The sequence below is a fragment of the Trichoplusia ni genome, chromosome 22 (genome assembly GCF_003590095.1).
Source record: "Trichoplusia ni isolate ovarian cell line Hi5 chromosome 22, tn1, whole genome shotgun sequence".
Lineage (NCBI taxonomy): Eukaryota > Metazoa > Arthropoda > Insecta > Lepidoptera > Noctuidae > Trichoplusia > Trichoplusia ni.
The window spans coordinates 6,218,283-6,235,661 of NC_039499.1; the positions used below are offsets into that span (position 1 = coordinate 6,218,283).

At 41.4% G+C, this 17,379-nt stretch overlaps 2 protein-coding genes and 2 long non-coding RNA genes across 4 annotated transcripts; 1 reads left to right on the top strand and 3 right to left on the bottom strand.

The window, feature by feature from the left end:
• Positions 1-425: 425 nt before the first annotated feature.
• LOC113504513 (probable G-protein coupled receptor Mth-like 1) lies at positions 426-6,021 on the bottom strand. The gene is made up of 4 exons (XM_026886846.1): positions 3,539-6,021; positions 3,365-3,443; positions 1,226-1,549; positions 426-1,143 (listed from the first exon to the last, which is right to left on the bottom strand). The coding sequence occupies exons 1-4, from the start codon at positions 4,551-4,553 to the stop codon at positions 765-767; spliced, it is 1,797 nt and encodes a 598-aa protein (XP_026742647.1). The 5' UTR covers positions 4,554-6,021; the 3' UTR covers positions 426-764.
• Positions 6,022-9,164: 3,143 nt separating this feature from the next.
• On the bottom strand, positions 9,165-14,468 carry LOC113504681 (protein-tyrosine sulfotransferase; the record flags this gene model as incomplete). Its single annotated transcript, XM_026887098.1, has 3 exons — positions 9,165-9,415; positions 10,453-10,706; positions 13,977-14,468. Coding segments are annotated over 3 exons (951 nt in total), but the record flags the coding sequence as incomplete, so codon positions are not given.
• Positions 14,469-14,476: 8 nt separating this feature from the next.
• Positions 14,477-15,461, bottom strand: LOC113504686. Its single transcript, XR_003401584.1, has 3 exons — positions 15,215-15,461; positions 14,731-14,771; positions 14,477-14,517 (listed from the first exon to the last, which is right to left on the bottom strand). It is a non-coding gene; the product is annotated as an uncharacterized LOC113504686 (long non-coding RNA).
• Positions 15,462-15,643: 182 nt separating this feature from the next.
• On the top strand, positions 15,644-16,411 carry LOC113504687. The gene is made up of 2 exons (XR_003401585.1): positions 15,644-15,987; positions 16,157-16,411. It is a non-coding gene; the product is annotated as an uncharacterized LOC113504687 (long non-coding RNA).
• Positions 16,412-17,379: the final 968 nt, after the last annotated feature.

Genomic DNA, 17,379 nt, shown 5'->3' on the forward strand with positions numbered 1-17,379 from the left:
ACAAATACGCACACACGCACACTTATTACCTCTCAAGCGTATCGCCACCCGCCAGAGCCAGTGTGTTCTTATCTACAGCGCTGTGGACAATGTCTCCGGCGACTGGCATACTTTAGTGATATCTAAATGCATAATGTGTATGCTAGGTACTTACCTTCTATCTAACTAACTATCACTTAAGTATTTTTTACGAAACAACAACTTGGCCTTGATTTTGTAAAAAGATGTTTCCAGGTCGACTATTATGTAATTTAATTACATAACACAGAAGCCGGAAACTTCCACCGGCACCGATATCTCCGTCACCACTTGGATAGTCTACTTGATACTTTAGGTGAACCTGCGCCGTAGAAAAGATATCAACGCGCCGCACTCGCTCTCCATGCAGCACACTGCGAAGCAGTAAACTAGAAGTAAACAACTGATAAGGTTTACAATTTATTTTTGTTCAACAGCCAATCTAACAGGGCAAGACATTATACCAGGGCTCCCGGAGTGGGAGCCCACATAGCTTGAGACTATACACTGATCATACGCAACCTATGTCGTTACATGTACCTCTATATTATAAACGCGTATACTCGTCAGGCACACAGTGTTCGGTCCGGCAACAGCCAATCATACGACAACACCGATCGTAATCGTTACAGGAATACAAAATAATACTGAACAATAAATATTCACTATGACTAAGTACGTTAAAGTACATTAAAGCTCGAGCCTGAGTGGGCAGTGTTCACATCACTATAGTCAGCACAAGGGTCCTAGCACACAGTCTCCATGGGGATGCGGGGCGCGGTCTGCGCGGCCGGCGCGGGCTGAGCGGGCGGCGCGGGCGGCGCGGGCGTGGTGTGCGTCAGCGACTCGCCGCACGACGGCAGGTGCGTGGAGGAGTGCGTGTTGCGCGCGCCCGTCGCATCCCGTCCGCGCGCACAGCAGGCCGCCGCTGCGCGCTTCAGCGCCGCCCACGCGTGCGGCTGGCAGCCCACCACCAGAAAGATGAACACGCCCTGCAGCGCGTTCAGTAGGTCCGTGGCGTACCACACGTAGTCGGGGCCGCCCGCCGCCCAAGATAGTACGTCAGCACCCCAAGTCACGCCCATCACCACAACCAGTTTGGCGCACACGCGACCTAGAGCCGCCCTGAGGATAACACCGGAATCATTTACTCTGGTAACTTACAGTAGTTAAACTGTTTGTACATTGTGTAGGGACGGAAACTTACCGTTCCGAAGTAGACTTGACCTCGTCACGGCGCCAGAGGCCGCAGGTGAGCTGCCGCGTGGTAGATATGAAGAGCGCCAGGTTGACGAGCAGCAGCACGCCCACCGGGCCAAAGAAGTACACTAAGATTTCCATGTCCCCGTAGAACCAGCAGCGCTGCACAGCGAAGCGCGGGCGCAGGAAGGGCGCGGCGGCGGCGGGAGGCAGCGTGTCCAGCACGGCGGCGGCGCCGGCCAGCAGCAGCGGGCCCCCCCACGCGTACACCATGTACACGCGCAGCCGCCACAGCTCCTGCCCGCGCTCCAGGGACGTCGGCCTGAAGTCCCTGCACACAAACAAACACTCATGCTTACACTTAAGCCCTGTTCAGAGGTACTTTGGCTTATTCCAAAATATTTTACTCATATTAATGGTAGTATATTTTCATTATATTGTAAGCCAATACCTACGGCTAGTCGTTTTTGAGACAAAAGATAAAAAAAAACATATGGGTAGATTTTTCTTATTGAGACCAAAATGATTAAAAACAAAAGACACGAGAAGACCATAATGTAAAAATAGTGTAATAAATTGTTCTTTTTAATATAGGTACCTACATATAATATTTTCTGTAGAAACTAGAAGAGAGACAAGACAAAGGGCATGCGCTTCACGCTTATTATTTTGTGGACAAGTTAGTTTAGCAATCCAAATGCGAATTACTAAGTTCTCAATTTCTCAATTATTTATTGCGCACCATAACGTCACAATTATGAACCCTGTCGGGCGCGGCATAGGTACATATACGATAGAAGGAGCGAGGAAGCTATTATGTTCAAAGAAAACCGCTTTGTTCTTTTTAATATCTCATTAATGAGTTCATCAGTGAGTAGATGCGAATAAGTAAGGCAGTTTACATTGAGGTTTATGCGAAGTGAAGTGAAATAATTATGGTATTTACCTTACAAACACGACATGAGTTTCTAATCATTGCACAGTCTTGAGCATGTGATTTGAATGTTTGTGGAACCTCCACGCGATATAGAAATTAAATTTCCTTGTGCGGAAGATATTTGCAAACTATGGCTGTACCATAATTTTCTTTGTTTAATTGAAAAAAACCTGTACCCACGCTTGTAAAACATACTTAGCATTGTACTCATGATTGTGCCTAACCTAGCTCACCAATTTAAGCGTTTGTCCCGCGTAATACCTAGTACCTACTACCGCCTATATCGCTACGGAGCGGCCGCGTTATTCTGCTAATTTTTTGAAGATATTTGTTAAAACAGCATAGAGTAAGGGCTCAAATATTATACATTAAATTTTCGTTCTAACAGAGATATTTTAAAGATTATAAAGATTTAGATTAATACCATATGGGCTAAAAATAAGCATCACAAAAAGTATTATTTTTAATTAACAATTTCAACTCAACATTCGAAAAGTAGTTATATTGTGAGTTATCCTTAGATATATTATCATAAATGCCATCGCAGACATTTTGACAGATTTTAACGCGTTCCTTAATTTTGGTGTATAAGTAAGTATAATTATATTGTTTTGTTCTATCCTGAATAGCTTTCGCAGATATTTTTTTACAATGTTAGTATTTATTGAGACGTAATTAGCGATTGTGGTGTTAATATCGTGAATATAGATTGTGTAAAGAAACTAAATAATATTTTAAGTTTGACAGCGCTATGCTAGGGACTACTACTACTACTAGGGAGTATTGCGCCGTTTGTTTTCTCCAGCGCGCTTAGGAAGCGGTGACGGACGGGCGTTGTTGGGAATATGTCCAGATAGGGCAAGGATTAAACGATACTGAAATAATGATGCTTGAATGTGTTTCATTGAATACCCTATCCAGATGTCGGCTATCCGGACACCAGAGCCCGCCGACATATAATGTAGGTATATCTAATAATGTATGCTTGATGAGTTCAGAAAATATTTTAAAAGGGTAAAGCTATTTTGACTTTAACATTAGGTATATATTATTAACAGCTATTGCCTTTATAAATTGCGGCCTGTGTTATTCTAATTTATTAACTATACTATTGTAAAGTTTCATAAGAACGAAAGGGACAGGTACAAGGCAGGGGATATAATTAAAAAAAACTGCTTTTGAAGAAGTTTGGTGTGAATGTGTACTTACCGGAAAGTCCACCAGATGTTAAAACACATCGTGTTGAGCCAAAAGAACGCCGACAGGAACAGGAAGTGCATACACACGGCTGGGTCACGGCACATGAAACAAACGAACGACGGTCATGACACAGTCACACACGTGAAGTCTTATCAGCAGCAGCGGCCAAGCAGCCCAGCTCACCGAGCGCGCGACACAGCGTGGGCGGCACGCGGTCCCCGGCCAGCTGCGTGGCGGCCAGCAGCACGTCGCCCAGCATGAGCGCCGCCACGTAGTGAGTCTGGCAGCGCCAGTGCAGCGCGTGATGAGCCGCCGGCAACGCGAAGCCCGCCGCCAGCGTGGCCGCCAGGAAGGCCGCGCCCACCGCCAGCCCCGCGCCGTACAGCGCGTGGCGCGTGCTCTGCGCGGGCGGGCGCAGCGAGCGCGCCGCCGCCTCGCACGCAAGCACGCGCGCGCCCGCCTCGCCCAGCACGGCCTCCGCGCACCACGCGCCCGCCTCCAGCCGCGCGCCGCCCTCTCCCGCCGCTCGCAGCTCCAGCGCGCCGCCCGGCGCCAGGCGAGCGCCTCGCAGCGCGCCCGCCACCGCGTACCGCGAACCCTCCGCACACGCCGGCCAGCCCGCACCCACGGCACTGCCGTTGGCGAGCGCCTGTAGCTCCGCCAGCGACTCGGCTGCGTGGTCCGCGTCCACTACGCAACGAGCCCCGTCAAAGGCGCGGCCCTCGGCACAACACTTGGGAGGCGGCAACGCCGCATCCTCGGCACATACAAGCGCTGCAGTTGCATCCACACAGTACCGTTCTAGAGGGAGCGGGAGAGACGCCCCACGCAGTAGCATAGATCCGTTATTAGCGAGTAGCGCATAGGGCGCGGCATGCTCGGGCAGCACTCGTAGAGGTTCGCAAGCCGGCAACGTGCCGTTAACAACGCGCCAATGGGCTGGTAGCCGGCCCGGCCCCAGGAAACTGCCGCGGGCAGGCGCATATATCCTCGGCTGCCACGGCACCGAGTGACCTTCGACAGGGCCACAGGCTGTGGCCACGGCCGCGGGCCCCAGCACAACAGCCCGCAGCGCCTCGGTGGTAAGCGCCTGGCCTTCGGGGCAACAGTGTGGCACCGAGAGAAGCGGCGGCTTTACACCGTCCGCCGCAACCCACATGAAGCTCCATGTTGTCAACAAACTGATAATACGAGACATCTCACAGCAGGTTCACCGATCACTCCAACGTGACGGCCGATGGGCCCGCATCGCACCCTACACGATTCTTGTACTTTTCACTTAGTCAACCCGAGCGTAGTTTACTCAAAAAGCACTGTTCAAAGTTTAGTTATTTGTAAAATTGATAACATAGTATTTTGTCAACAAAAATTTCGAACGTGATGAAACACGTGTAAATATGTTTGAGTCACAACAGACATAACCTCCCGCTTCGGCAGCTGGCGCGATACTAACACGCCGGTCGTACGTAGAGTTTGAATGTTTGTGTAGTGAGTAGCGGGTCGCGGCCAGCTGACTGCCCCCTCCCCGGACGAGCCGCGCGCCTCCTCCAGCCCTCACACACCGCGTTCCTACCTACTTTCACGACTGTCGTGAACTTCTCATTTCGCCACACACTATTATAAATTTATTATTCTTAATGCTACTCTATCGCTATTTTTTTTAATAAGTCGTATATTTATCATATCCTAAGTATTGTAAAACGATACGTTAACTAGTTTTAATAGCCGTCAAGCATTCACGCCGCCAGGTGTTCGATTTAGTTATTCACTTTACTTTTCTCTCATAAGAACAATTATTTTTTAAGTTTACTATTCTGTCCGAAAACTAAGGTATGGCGGAAGGCTGACGTAAAAAGAGCTGACATGCTGCAATATAATTTATGTTGAGTCAGGCCAAACCATCCAAAATCTACATTATTTTACAAAATTTTTGTTTAATTACTTTATATTTTTCTTGGCTTTGGCCTAAATTAGAGCAAGCGAGGAAACGGATATTATTCCGGATATGCATTTAAACAATTTGTTTATTTACTAGTTCTACCATTTACTACGTGCTTGGTCCTTCGAAGCCGGCACGCACCAATGTATTATCGAATGTGAGCATAACAATTCAATTCAATATCTTCAGGTCTTAATTTATTAGATAGATCAGCTTTTTCCTTTTGGGCACCCAATAGAAACAGGTAAATGATTCGTATTTACAAACAATAGCAATGACAAAACGCATTAGGCTAGGAGGTTACGTTAGGTACAGATCAAACAGTAAACACACCGCATTGTGCGTACGTTTATCTTAAAAAAAATACATTCAGAAGTCAGGTTCTCATCGATTAAACAGGGCTCGAATGCGACAGGTTTGAGCAATGAAAGCGCTGATGCCCTAGAATCTGAGAATAGAGCTAATGTAGCTGGTAGGCTCTTAATAAAGTAGCCTGATTTACAATTCGACCTAATCTGTAAAGCGCGTATGAGAATTGTTCTAGCTTTAGGTACATATGTACAATATTTAGTTTCCAATTAAGTTTGTCGTCAATAGACAATATAATATACGTGTTGTCACTGTTGTCAGTACAAGGTAATTTTTTTGTAAGCTTCCAGTTCGTTTTATAGTAGGTATAGTTACTTTTATAGGTAACCAGCTTTTCGCCCGCGGCTTCGCCCGCGTCGAGTTCGGTTATATCGCGTTTCCAAGAGAACTCTTCAAAAGTCCGGTCCTATCCTATGTTCTTTTTCAAGGTCAGCCCTATCTCTGTACCAAATTTCATTAAAATCAGTTCAGTGGTTTAGACGTGAAAGCGTAACAGACAGACAGACAGAGTTACTTTCGCATTTATAATATTAGTAGCTAAAAACGGGGAAGGCGGAGGAATCCCTTGTCGGGGAATAAAGCGGTAATTTTTCAGTCTTCTCAATTCACGTCAGAAGCCGATTGACGGCAGAAAAGAAGAAGCAACTGTAAGTACTAAGCTGAAGTTTTTGATTTAATATTTTAGCTTTTATAAATAATACCCAAAAACTGCTAGGATGCTACTAGGTTGGTGCGAAATATACATCATAGTAGCTACCTTGGGCCGTCCATGTTTGTTCTTTAATAGAGCAGGCGTGGATGGCCCCTGGTAGATACCCCATAACATTTTAGATTAAAATTCTCAACAAGGCCTCTACATGTCAGACCTGTGTCCCCGTGCACGCCTTTAAAAAGGACCGGGTCACTTCACATGAAGTGATCCCGTGACTGAAAAGAGATAATTATGATAATATAGCTACATCTGGTATAAAACTCTGCTTAACACCAGCGGCGGCTTTACCCATTGCGAGGCTCTGGGCAGCTGCGTACTTGCTACTACTCGTTCGTGAAAAATCTATCGATGTTTTTTTAGATAGTCTTAGTTATGAATTAGTAAACTAACTAACTTTATTTTAATTTGCCGTTATGTTAGGGCGCGAGGCCCTGCAAGAGCGAGGCCCCGGGCGATTGCCCGGTTCGCCACCCTCTAAGACCGCCACTGCTTAACACTACTTGTAAGTGCGGAGGCTATGTTACGTGAGTGATCTTTACCTTATTTTCTTCACCTGTCCTCTATATGACCAAAGTTTTTTCTTCTATCCTGCCCTTATTACTTCTAGCAACTTTAATGGAGTGTATGAATTTCATACAAGTAGCGCCACCTATTGCTTATTTGAAGAATTCTTTATAATGTGTAATACTGAACTTGTTGTACATCACCAATCAACAGAGGGCGTTAACCGGTGAGACGAAATTTGCTTTAGTATCACATGTAGTAGACCGACGGGGACTAGCTAGATATATAACCGTTGGAAATGCATTGCAAATCGCACGATTATTATCTAAGAATCTATGTGAGCCTTCAAATGTAAAACTAGTTAGGTGGGTAACTTAGCACTCATTTATATCGTGGCAAAGGACGGCTGCATTCAGTTCCTACAGAGAGGCCCGTCTAGCTCAACGCTTAACATTAAAGTTGGAATGTTGGATGGTTCTGATGAACCCAATTTGAAATAATTTACTAATAATTTGTAGTAACAGAAAAATCTAAAGCTGTAAACGAGTTATTGAAATAATAACTTCAACATTGAAAATCATAAAAAGAAACCAAAAGGAATTGAGATCTTCGAAATCTTTGAGAAGTTATATCTTGTATTTCAAAAGTGTACGTAGGTTAAGGCAAAATCTTTCTCTTATTCATTACGGATAAGAACATTATTTTCTACTTCACGTGTTGGAAGTAGACGGATAATATTATCTCTATCTAAAGCTATCTCTCATCTCCATCTTTCTATCCACTCCATCCACTTTACGGAAGTCGAAGACTAAATTTCTTCTAGCACGTTTCTAATCCGAAAGAGAGCGTTTACTGAGTATATGATATGTACATTGATTCTGATTAGTACTATTAAATTGTTTGGGCTCGAACCAGCAGTTGGCTCAGATTGTATATGAACAATATATTTACATTATAGCGCAATAAGGGTTAAGCAAGTGTTTAATAAAGTACGCTGATTTCAATAGAATGTCATATTATGATAATGAACGATTTAATATAACATTGGTTGTTACAAACAGTGCCGGCGTTAGGGCTCCTGATTACAGACCCTTAATGTTTTGCTGTACTAACGTAGTTATATAACTTGTGTAAATAAACGTGTATCCACCCCCGGCCCTCCTTAACACCGGCACTGGTTACAAATATTTCAACTGGCACAGTAAAGGGCTAAAGTCAGAAGACATCAGTCGTAACCAAACATAAATCTATAAATTATAATTGAATTAGATCTAATTTTCTTTAGTTAGAGGTAAGCACTGTCATTATTACTTACCTCTATTTAGGGTGTGTTAACATTGCGGATTGCATCTAATTCCAAATCCAATTCTCGCAAATGTCCATTTCAGGCAAATCTTTATTTTGCTTAGATTGTGCACGCAGAAAATAGGCACATATGTATTTTTTTCATAAGTGTGGATTTATGTATAGTATGTTACATACGGGTGCATACGTGATGAAATCCGCATGCTACTATACACACCCTACATAGGTAACCCCATGCCAACACCACTCTCATACATTGAAATTACGATGGCATGTTATTATTACAGTAGTCAATTCAAAAGGCTATCTAAATATAACAAATAAAACAGATTACGTAAATATTAATTTTAGAATCGTTCGATCTTCACGCAGTTTTCTGCCGGTAGGTTCTTCTGCCATAAACGCGTTGCGCATATAACTATTTCGTTTAGTGCAACATCTCAAATGTACACAAAAGCAGTCAGCGGATCATAATATGACTCGCGGATTGCTTTATATTATCTACTTCATAAAAGACCTTTGTAAGATTTTACCTACAACAAATCAGCTATACAATGCTTATTTTTACAAATTCTTGCTTACGTTATCGCAGAAGGAGCGAATGAGTCCATTTACAAGACGCTCCAAGTCCGCCTTTGGATATATTCAGTTTGGCCTGCGCCACAGCTGCGCAGGTTCAAAAGAAACGTTGTGATTCAATTTATAGTTTAAATAAGGCAAAAAAAAAAAATATATGGAACTACGGTGAACAGAATTGACTGCTATATTAATTTAGTTAATAATACCTAATAGTCATTAATCTAAGCCCCTGTTTCGTAAAAATAGAAGATTTTTACGATATCAATTTAAATAGAGATTCAATTTCTATCTATTACCCAAAAACGTTCAGATGTGTCTACGTTCTAAAACAATAAGTACAGCACACGCGACACAGGACGAGATCATTTCTCCAGGTTTGTGCAGCTCAATAAAATACAATGGAAGGAGTAAAGTTTATTGTAGGGCGAGGGCTGGCGCGGCGGGCGGCTAGGGCGGGCGGCGCTCGGTGACGGCGGCGTCGGCCGTGGCCTCGTAGCGCGGCGGGTTGGCCCACGGGTCGTAGCCCAGCACGGACAGCATGGGCGCCAGCTCCGCCATGTCGGCGCGCACGTCGGCCGGGATCTGCCCCACCCACTTGTCCAGCGCGTCCAGGTTCACGGGCCGCACCACCTGGTCCGACGACCGCTCCACGCTGCAACAGCCCACACACTACTTGTTAACGTTTTGCGTCTCCTCTCCATACCCTTTAAAACTAACTCATATTTTGCAAACGTAGAATATTAAAGTTTAATAGTTCGTTCATATGCCGGTAGTTACAGTCATTTTTATTAGAATTACCAACAACCGCTTAAACATAATGGAAAAACAATTAACATTCTTGAAGCAGAATCACAGTATAACAATTACTTATAGGCGAAAACCACATTCGCAATATTACATAATAATAAGCGTTGACATTCCACAGCGCTATAGTATATGATAAAAATATTGAAAAAAAATATTAAACATTTAAAAATATATAATATTAGAAAAACAATTTTGTCGATAATCTTTTTTTTATAACATACATACTTGTATGCATAATTTGCAGGATAGATTTAGAAAAAGTGCTAATTCATTAAATAATTAGCACATAAGAAATAGGGTACTTAATTTCATAATAGCTGTTTAGTCCGCCATTATAAATAAAGCACTTAAGACGATGACATGGTAGCGGGGGCTAGAGACATCACTTGCTAGTAAGCAGTTCGACTCGCGATCCCGCCGCGTCTGCTCATGATTAAGGACTCCGGTTGGGTCCGAAACTAGTCGGGCTACACCGATAAATACGCGTGAGTAAACCGTTACATCATTTTATAAGTGACGTCTCAGCTTCATTTTAGCTTAAGAGATAAAAACGAAAACGTACTTATCGAACATATTTTGTAAATCTGTCTGATGGACCAAATATTTATTTTTATTTTACAAACAGACTTTTGTATATTAAATAAAAGAAAAATGAAGAAAATAGTCCAAAATTACCTTAAAATTAACATTTAGGGATGGATTATAATTTAAGAAAAGAGTGAAAGTGAAGATCGGCACACAAGTCTTAAGAGCTTATAATATTTTTTTTAAATAAATGTAAAATTCATAACCGTCTTCATATTATATCTTAGACAGACCATTAATGTGAATAAGAGACTCGGCGGAGGACTGTTGTAAGTAATGTTGTGGAGGAGCACGTACTTGGAGAGCGCGACGCCGTTGGGCTGGTTGATGTAGCGCTCGTGGTGCAGCACGGCGTCGTCCCACGGCAGCTGCAGGAAGGCCAGCACGCGCCGCAGCGTCTCGCGCGGCCGCAGCACCAGCGCCTCGTACCGCACCACCAGGCACTTGTCCGCGCCCATGGACTTGCACTGCTGGTACATCAGCTCCACCGCGTGGTTCCACTTCGTCAGGCATTGCCGATAGCTCGTCAGGTCGAAACCCGTTATGGTCACCTGGAGACAAATATGAAAATGATTACCTTTAGACTACAACAAGCTACACTGATAGATAAATAATTATTTCCTGTAAAAATAAAAGAGTTATAAAATAGATAAAGGTATCTAGGAATAAAGCCGTTGGAAAAATACCTTAAATTACCTAATCGAACTAAAACTTGTTATTAATTCAACAGTTTAAACGTTCAAGGCTACTTACTAGGTATGACAATTGACAAGTTTCCTCCTAATTCTACTCCGGGAAGAGCTGTTACTAAATATACATGCTGTTATTAAATTTATCGTTAGCAGATGTGGAGTTCATACAAAATTAAACATTTCCTATAAACAATACGATAACGATTTACGTGCGTTGTGCTGGATAAATAGAGTTATGCTGCTTGTACCAAATATGTGTTTAAGAAAAACTGTCAAGAAATGAATAAAAAACAGTGATAAGCGTGGTAAACTAAACGTACTAACTGAAATAAGGATTCAAGATAACTACTCGTCGCAGCTAAAATACTAGATATTTTTACATATGTATATTAAAGAGGTGCATAGATTCGTGTCGCGGGTGCGTAGAACAAGCGTTTGTGTTTTCCACGAATGCTGAAACCCCCACGACACAAGTTTCTCAGGTCGTTTATTTTTAAACATTACACAGCTATTTTGTTAAATGTGATAGTTATCCTAATAATGGCATATTAGACTCATAGTACTGGTGTATGCCATTACATTTTAGTTTAAAACCATCAGCTAAAAATTAAAAAAGGATCGTCTGATTTTTCGTCATATATTTCTAAGAACACTCGCACATAATTCACGTTTAATACAAAACGCGGCTGATGTCACCCGTTGTTAACCCTGTGAATTGTAAAGATAAACTGAAAAGATAACTACGAATATAAATTGGATACGGCAATTTTCTTGACGTGTCTGAGACCGTAGCTGTAGTTCTGGCTAGATTAGGCATAGGCACATTTCTCTCGTACTATTTATTCATTTATTAGCAGACACAAGATCTTAAATTTCTCCGATCAAATTCAGTAATTGCATCACCCAGTGAGTGTTTAAAGAAAAAAAAGTAAATATCAGCCAAGTGTGTGACTGAGCATTGTGTGGAGTTGTTTTCCTTCATACGTCGATAAGTTTCTATTCTAATACAATTGTTATTTGGTGTCCTTGTTTATTTAGTTACTAAGTTTTTTTCGCCAAAGTCTGTACCCTCTGGGTCCCATCAAACATAAAACGGCGACGAGGACGGCCTCGAATGAGATGGCGCGACGAACTGGATGCGTACCACAAACAGTGGATGGCAAAAGCAATAGACCGGACAGAGTGGAAGAACCTAAGGGAGGCCTTTGCCCTGCAGTGGGAAAGTAATGGCTGAAAAAAAAAAAAAAAAAAAAAAGTTTTTTTCTAGCTCTAGATTGTTTATCTTGGACCACATTGTAAACACTAGTGGAAGATCCGGTGCGGGACAATCCCCACATACCTGGTGAATGGGTTATGTAATATATTTCGTATCGAAAAAATAAAGTAAATAAATCTTGGTCGAAAAATACTGCATTAAAGCAGTAGACTGCTCATGAGTTTAGAAAATAAATTAATCATATCTGGAAGCAAGACACTTAGCATTTACTTTAGGTAGCCTTCTAAACTAGGGCTTAAATAGGATGTCCAAATTTTATTACAAAACGGTCAATAATTTTTAGCAACAAAAGGTGTATTAAATAAATATTATGAAGGTGTGTATGTATGTTTTGTGAAGTACAAAACATACATACACACCTTCATAATATTTATATTGTGAACCTGAGGATACATAGACGTACGAATAAAATAATGCATTTGTATTTACAGCACCTGCTGCACCAAAATAAAGATAGCAGTTTATGAATACAATTTATATGTATAGTTACTGACCCGACTCTGGTATTTACATTGGCCGATCAATAAATGGAAAGTGGATTAAATTAGCACTATTCGCTAAGCATTTTTCCAAAACAATAATTGGAAATTCAGCACGGGGTGGAACTCACGGTCAATACAATGAATTTCCAATTATTATGTTGGCAAAATGATTGAGAGAATATGAGTAGTTGCAAATTTAATCTAATTGTAAGTCAATTTATATGACAGCGGTTGGCGACAAAGTGATATAATGAGCGTCTATTTTCAAACAAGCACTATTTTCGTTGGGATACCCACAATGCTAAAAGGAATTGACTCTTTTTCATACTTTCCACTTTCCTTCTTTTTTGACTAAATGAAGCCGTGCTTAGTACGCAACAAATTTCTCATAAAATCTATCCACATACTATATTGTTAGAAGAAGAAAAAGAAGTGGAAATAACACTTTGAAAGAGTTCAGTCTGTGTAGAATAGTCATGGCCTCAGCCTCGTCAGGTTACGTATGCGACAGTACAGCCCGCCAGCACACTTAAACTCAAGATTTAGCAACTACACGCTCACCGCCTATTGTACCTACAATGTCAATGCGTAATCGCGTCGCTCATACGGAATTGTCGCCGATTGTTTTCATTTTAGCTAGACGAAAGTGTGAGAATTTATTAATTTAATTGAACATGAGTAATATAAGCCGAGATTGAAATCCTTCGACACGCCAACGACAATATTACGTACTTACACGTAGTACTCTAACTCATAAATAAGTTGGCTCGCTCTTGCACTCAAATATCGTAAGTGTGCATTTCAGTATTATTGGCGCTCATTTATCTTTAGGTAACGGTTAATTATTAGATTCATGAAATAGAAACAGGTATTTTTTTCAGATATGATTACGTCGACGATTTTGAGCAATCTATTGAGTTTTGACGAGGGTGCCAACCAGCGTTGCCAGAATTTTTTTTTGGCAAGTCGGGACTTTGGTACTTTTTGAGTGAAAATAGCGGGATTCTTCCGTCAGAAGCGGGACATTGTAAAGATGATGTTTGATGTTCGATGTTCCGCGCGCGAATGACATAAGCAAAAGTGTAACTTAACTCCGCGAAATTTTTTTTTTTACATCTGTTACAGCTAGTTCGGATGGCTCAATGACTATGGAATATGGAGCACAAATTGACGATAAGTTTTAATATCCTCTAAGGGCACCCAATTCTTGGCAAGGGAGATTTGGACCTGCACCACTGTCACCATCCATGTCAGTATCTCGCATTGTAAAGGAGTAATCTAAATGAATAGTTTTGCTACCTTGTTTTCCTCTAATCATAGCCAAGGTTAAGTTAAGGTCTACCTCAATCATTCGGCGGCTGTCATACCTACCTTACGAGTGATGATGGAGTGCACGGTGGCGCGGCCGTCGCGCACCATGAACAGGAACTTGGCGTTGGGAAACAGCTCCAGCACATACGTGCCCATTTTGAGCACGAGAGGGTCTTTGTTGCACAGTCGTGGTGCCGTGTCCCCGTGCCGGACGATCACTTCCAAGCAGAATGCAGCGATGGCGTTATCGAGTACGGCCTTCGATACCCCCGCCTGCTCCAGCCGCACACTTTCCTTTTGAGAGCGCATCCAATGCTGGCGCATCTGCAGGATGCGCGGCACGACGCGCGTCTCCTGTCCGCAGCGCACGTCGGGGTGCGCGTCGAGCATGGCGCGCATGAGCGTAGTGCCCGAGCGAGGCACTCCGCCGATGAAGATGAGCGGCAGCTCGCGGCCCTCCACGGGCGCGTCCAGCTCGCGGCGCCGCTGCGCGCCCGCGGGCCGCGCGCCGCCGCGCCACAGCCACACCAGCAGCGCGCCCGCCAGCAGCGCGCCCGCCACGCGCCAGCGCGCGCCGCGCCCCATATCGCGCGACCCGAGCCTGCGGACACCACACCTGAGCATACACATACTCTTTCCATCCCACTTACTGTCATTTCTTAGGCAATACTCCAATGGCCCACCTACTGTCACTGGCTCACGGACATTTCAAGCCAGTTCCATGGACTATTATAAATCAAAGCATGAGATAAAATTATACATTAATAAAAAATAATATTCTTTCAAGATCTATTATATGGCAATGTTGACTTACGATTGTTTTTAGCAGTTCCTGTTATGATTTTTAAACAGATCCTGGAACAATTTATATTTTTCTTTGTCATCCCATAACATCAAGAAAAAGTGCTTCATAGTTCACTTCATTATACAGAGCTGCACTTTCAACCGAATAGTTCATAACGGAGTAACATGTTGTTGGTGGGAAAAACTACTGTGATGATGCCAGCCATAAAACACTGTGCAATCGTAAAACACCCTTATCAAAACGTGTTTATCGCATGTACAAGCACCAAGTATGTGATATTTACTATTTACTACAAACAGCTACCAAGACCTAAGCAATATAAAAAGAAATAACTTAGAAGAAAAGTTGAGTTCGACAACTGTCTATTTACTGGAATTTATATGGAGAAGTAACAGTTACTACTGCATCTCTCACGAAAAAGTATGTGAGACGGTATTATCATACTTACCTGTGTTATAACTAGCTTAGCGGCAATGACATATTGAAAACTCACCTACATCAATGAATGTTTAAGAACAGGACAAATAGCTTCTTTCGTGCCAACACATCTGTTTGCACAAAATATAAATAATTTTAAACAGCCGATACGATAAGCAAGCACTACACCTAAGAACGTCGACAACTGTCTAATATAATATACAAATACTAGATCACTGTACGCTTTGTCAACGTTGCTGTTTAGAAACAGATTTAATCTATTATCGTAAAAAATAATAGTCTGACTAGTATGTAAGGTGATGATTTTAGTTTCTAATGTTCCTAATGAGTAAATTCGGAGTTCAGCAACAATATGTGAACTTCTCTGTCTCTGTGACGTTTAGTAGACAGGAGGACAGCGATAGAGCCGACGGATAAAGACATACGTCAACCGTCAAAAAGATAAACAATTTAGAGTACTAGTAGATTGAGCCATGAAATATCAAAGATATTAGATTTTAGATTTTATTAGAGTATAATGTCTTTGTGAAAAATAGGCATCTAAAATCTGTTTGAGTATGTTCCTTTTTATCTGTTTATAATACAGATAAATGACCACCATTTTAACGATAAAAGTAATCTACTGGCAACGAAGAAACAAAAATAAGAACATAGAAAGATAATATTATCATCGTCAAGAATAAGTCAATCACCTGCGTTGTGACAATTCTATTTATAATACTTATGTATTTTTCATCATACCTACTACAACATTTGTGGATACAAAAAATCTTTGTAAAAAGAGATGAACAAGTTTAATTATTAAAGAAAGAATCAATTTGTTAAACAGTAAGTGGACAAAATAATTAGTTTTATAAATAAATAGTTTTTGTTCAATTTAAAATTTACAATAAGTACTTTCTATTAAGATTTTTCTATACCCAAACCTGAAACCATGTACTGAACTGTATACTTGCAAAAAACATAATTGTTTTATTTAAATCTGTTTTCTTTACAGGCATTTAGGCTGTGGCTCATTGGAGCTGTTGTGCTATTTGGTGTGCTGCTAATGTGGATTAGGCGTGATGAAATGCAGCCCTCTGAAATTAATGAGGAACAAACACACCAAAACTTGGAAGACGCCACACAAGGTCTTCATCCGATTATATAAACAAAATATCGTAAAATAAAAAAGTCATTGTTCACAAAATAACTTTTTAAATATGTTTCATAAAATAAAATAGTGTAATCGACTAAAACCAGTTTTTACACAGCGACTTATTTATTATTTTCCTGTTAGTTTTAATTCGTTTGAAATGCTACCAATATTGTACAAAGCGTCATTTAACTTTGAGAGATATTCCCGCAGTAAGGATTTTAATCCTTGTGTCGTTGCTGGTTTCACAAACATTGAAATCACGTACACGACAATACCCAGACTTAGAACAAGCATTCCTGGATCACACAAATGCTTAACCTACGCGGGGATCAAACCCGCGACACGGCGCGCACAGTGAGTCGACGTGGAGACCTCAACCACTCTGCTATCAGTGCAATCAAAACTTTATAAAACGCTATGTCCACTCCGATCTATTGAGTGTTGGCCTTTTTTTGAAACGCATCTGAATATTTTTTTTTTAATAAAGTACTCCTTTTTTTTACTAAAAACCTAAATCACGGTGTAGAATGAGACTATTTTCCTGGCTCTGGTTCACTTGTCTTTCGACGTAATATTTGGTTTTTCTTTGGTATCTTTTACTCGGAGTTTAGACATAAATTTTAATTTAAAAATATTAGCAATTACTACAATTTGAATGTACAATCAAATAGGTTTCTAATGTTACAATAATTTTGTAAAAGTATTTGGACACATCACTGTGTGTGATAGATTTAAATAATAAATTATTATGACCATTCTTTTATGACATTCCCACGTTTAAAACTAAAAAATTATATAGTGGGTAATTTTTTTTGTATAAATAACTGATTTCATTTTTTTTAAATGAAATACAAGTTTTACATATTGCTTGCCTTGTATGTCATCTGCCAAGATGCTCATCTTAGTGCGAACTGAGTTATAGGAAAGCGGTGAAAGTTGCGTAAAAATATATTCGGATATGTAGGCCGCAAGAAGCTAGGAGTCGCGATAAATAGAGAGGTTTTTCCTAGTTGTGAATCTAATTCACAATCTATAGAAGGCGGAAACCGTCTATGCTGTGTTGCATCTTGAAAAATGCCAAT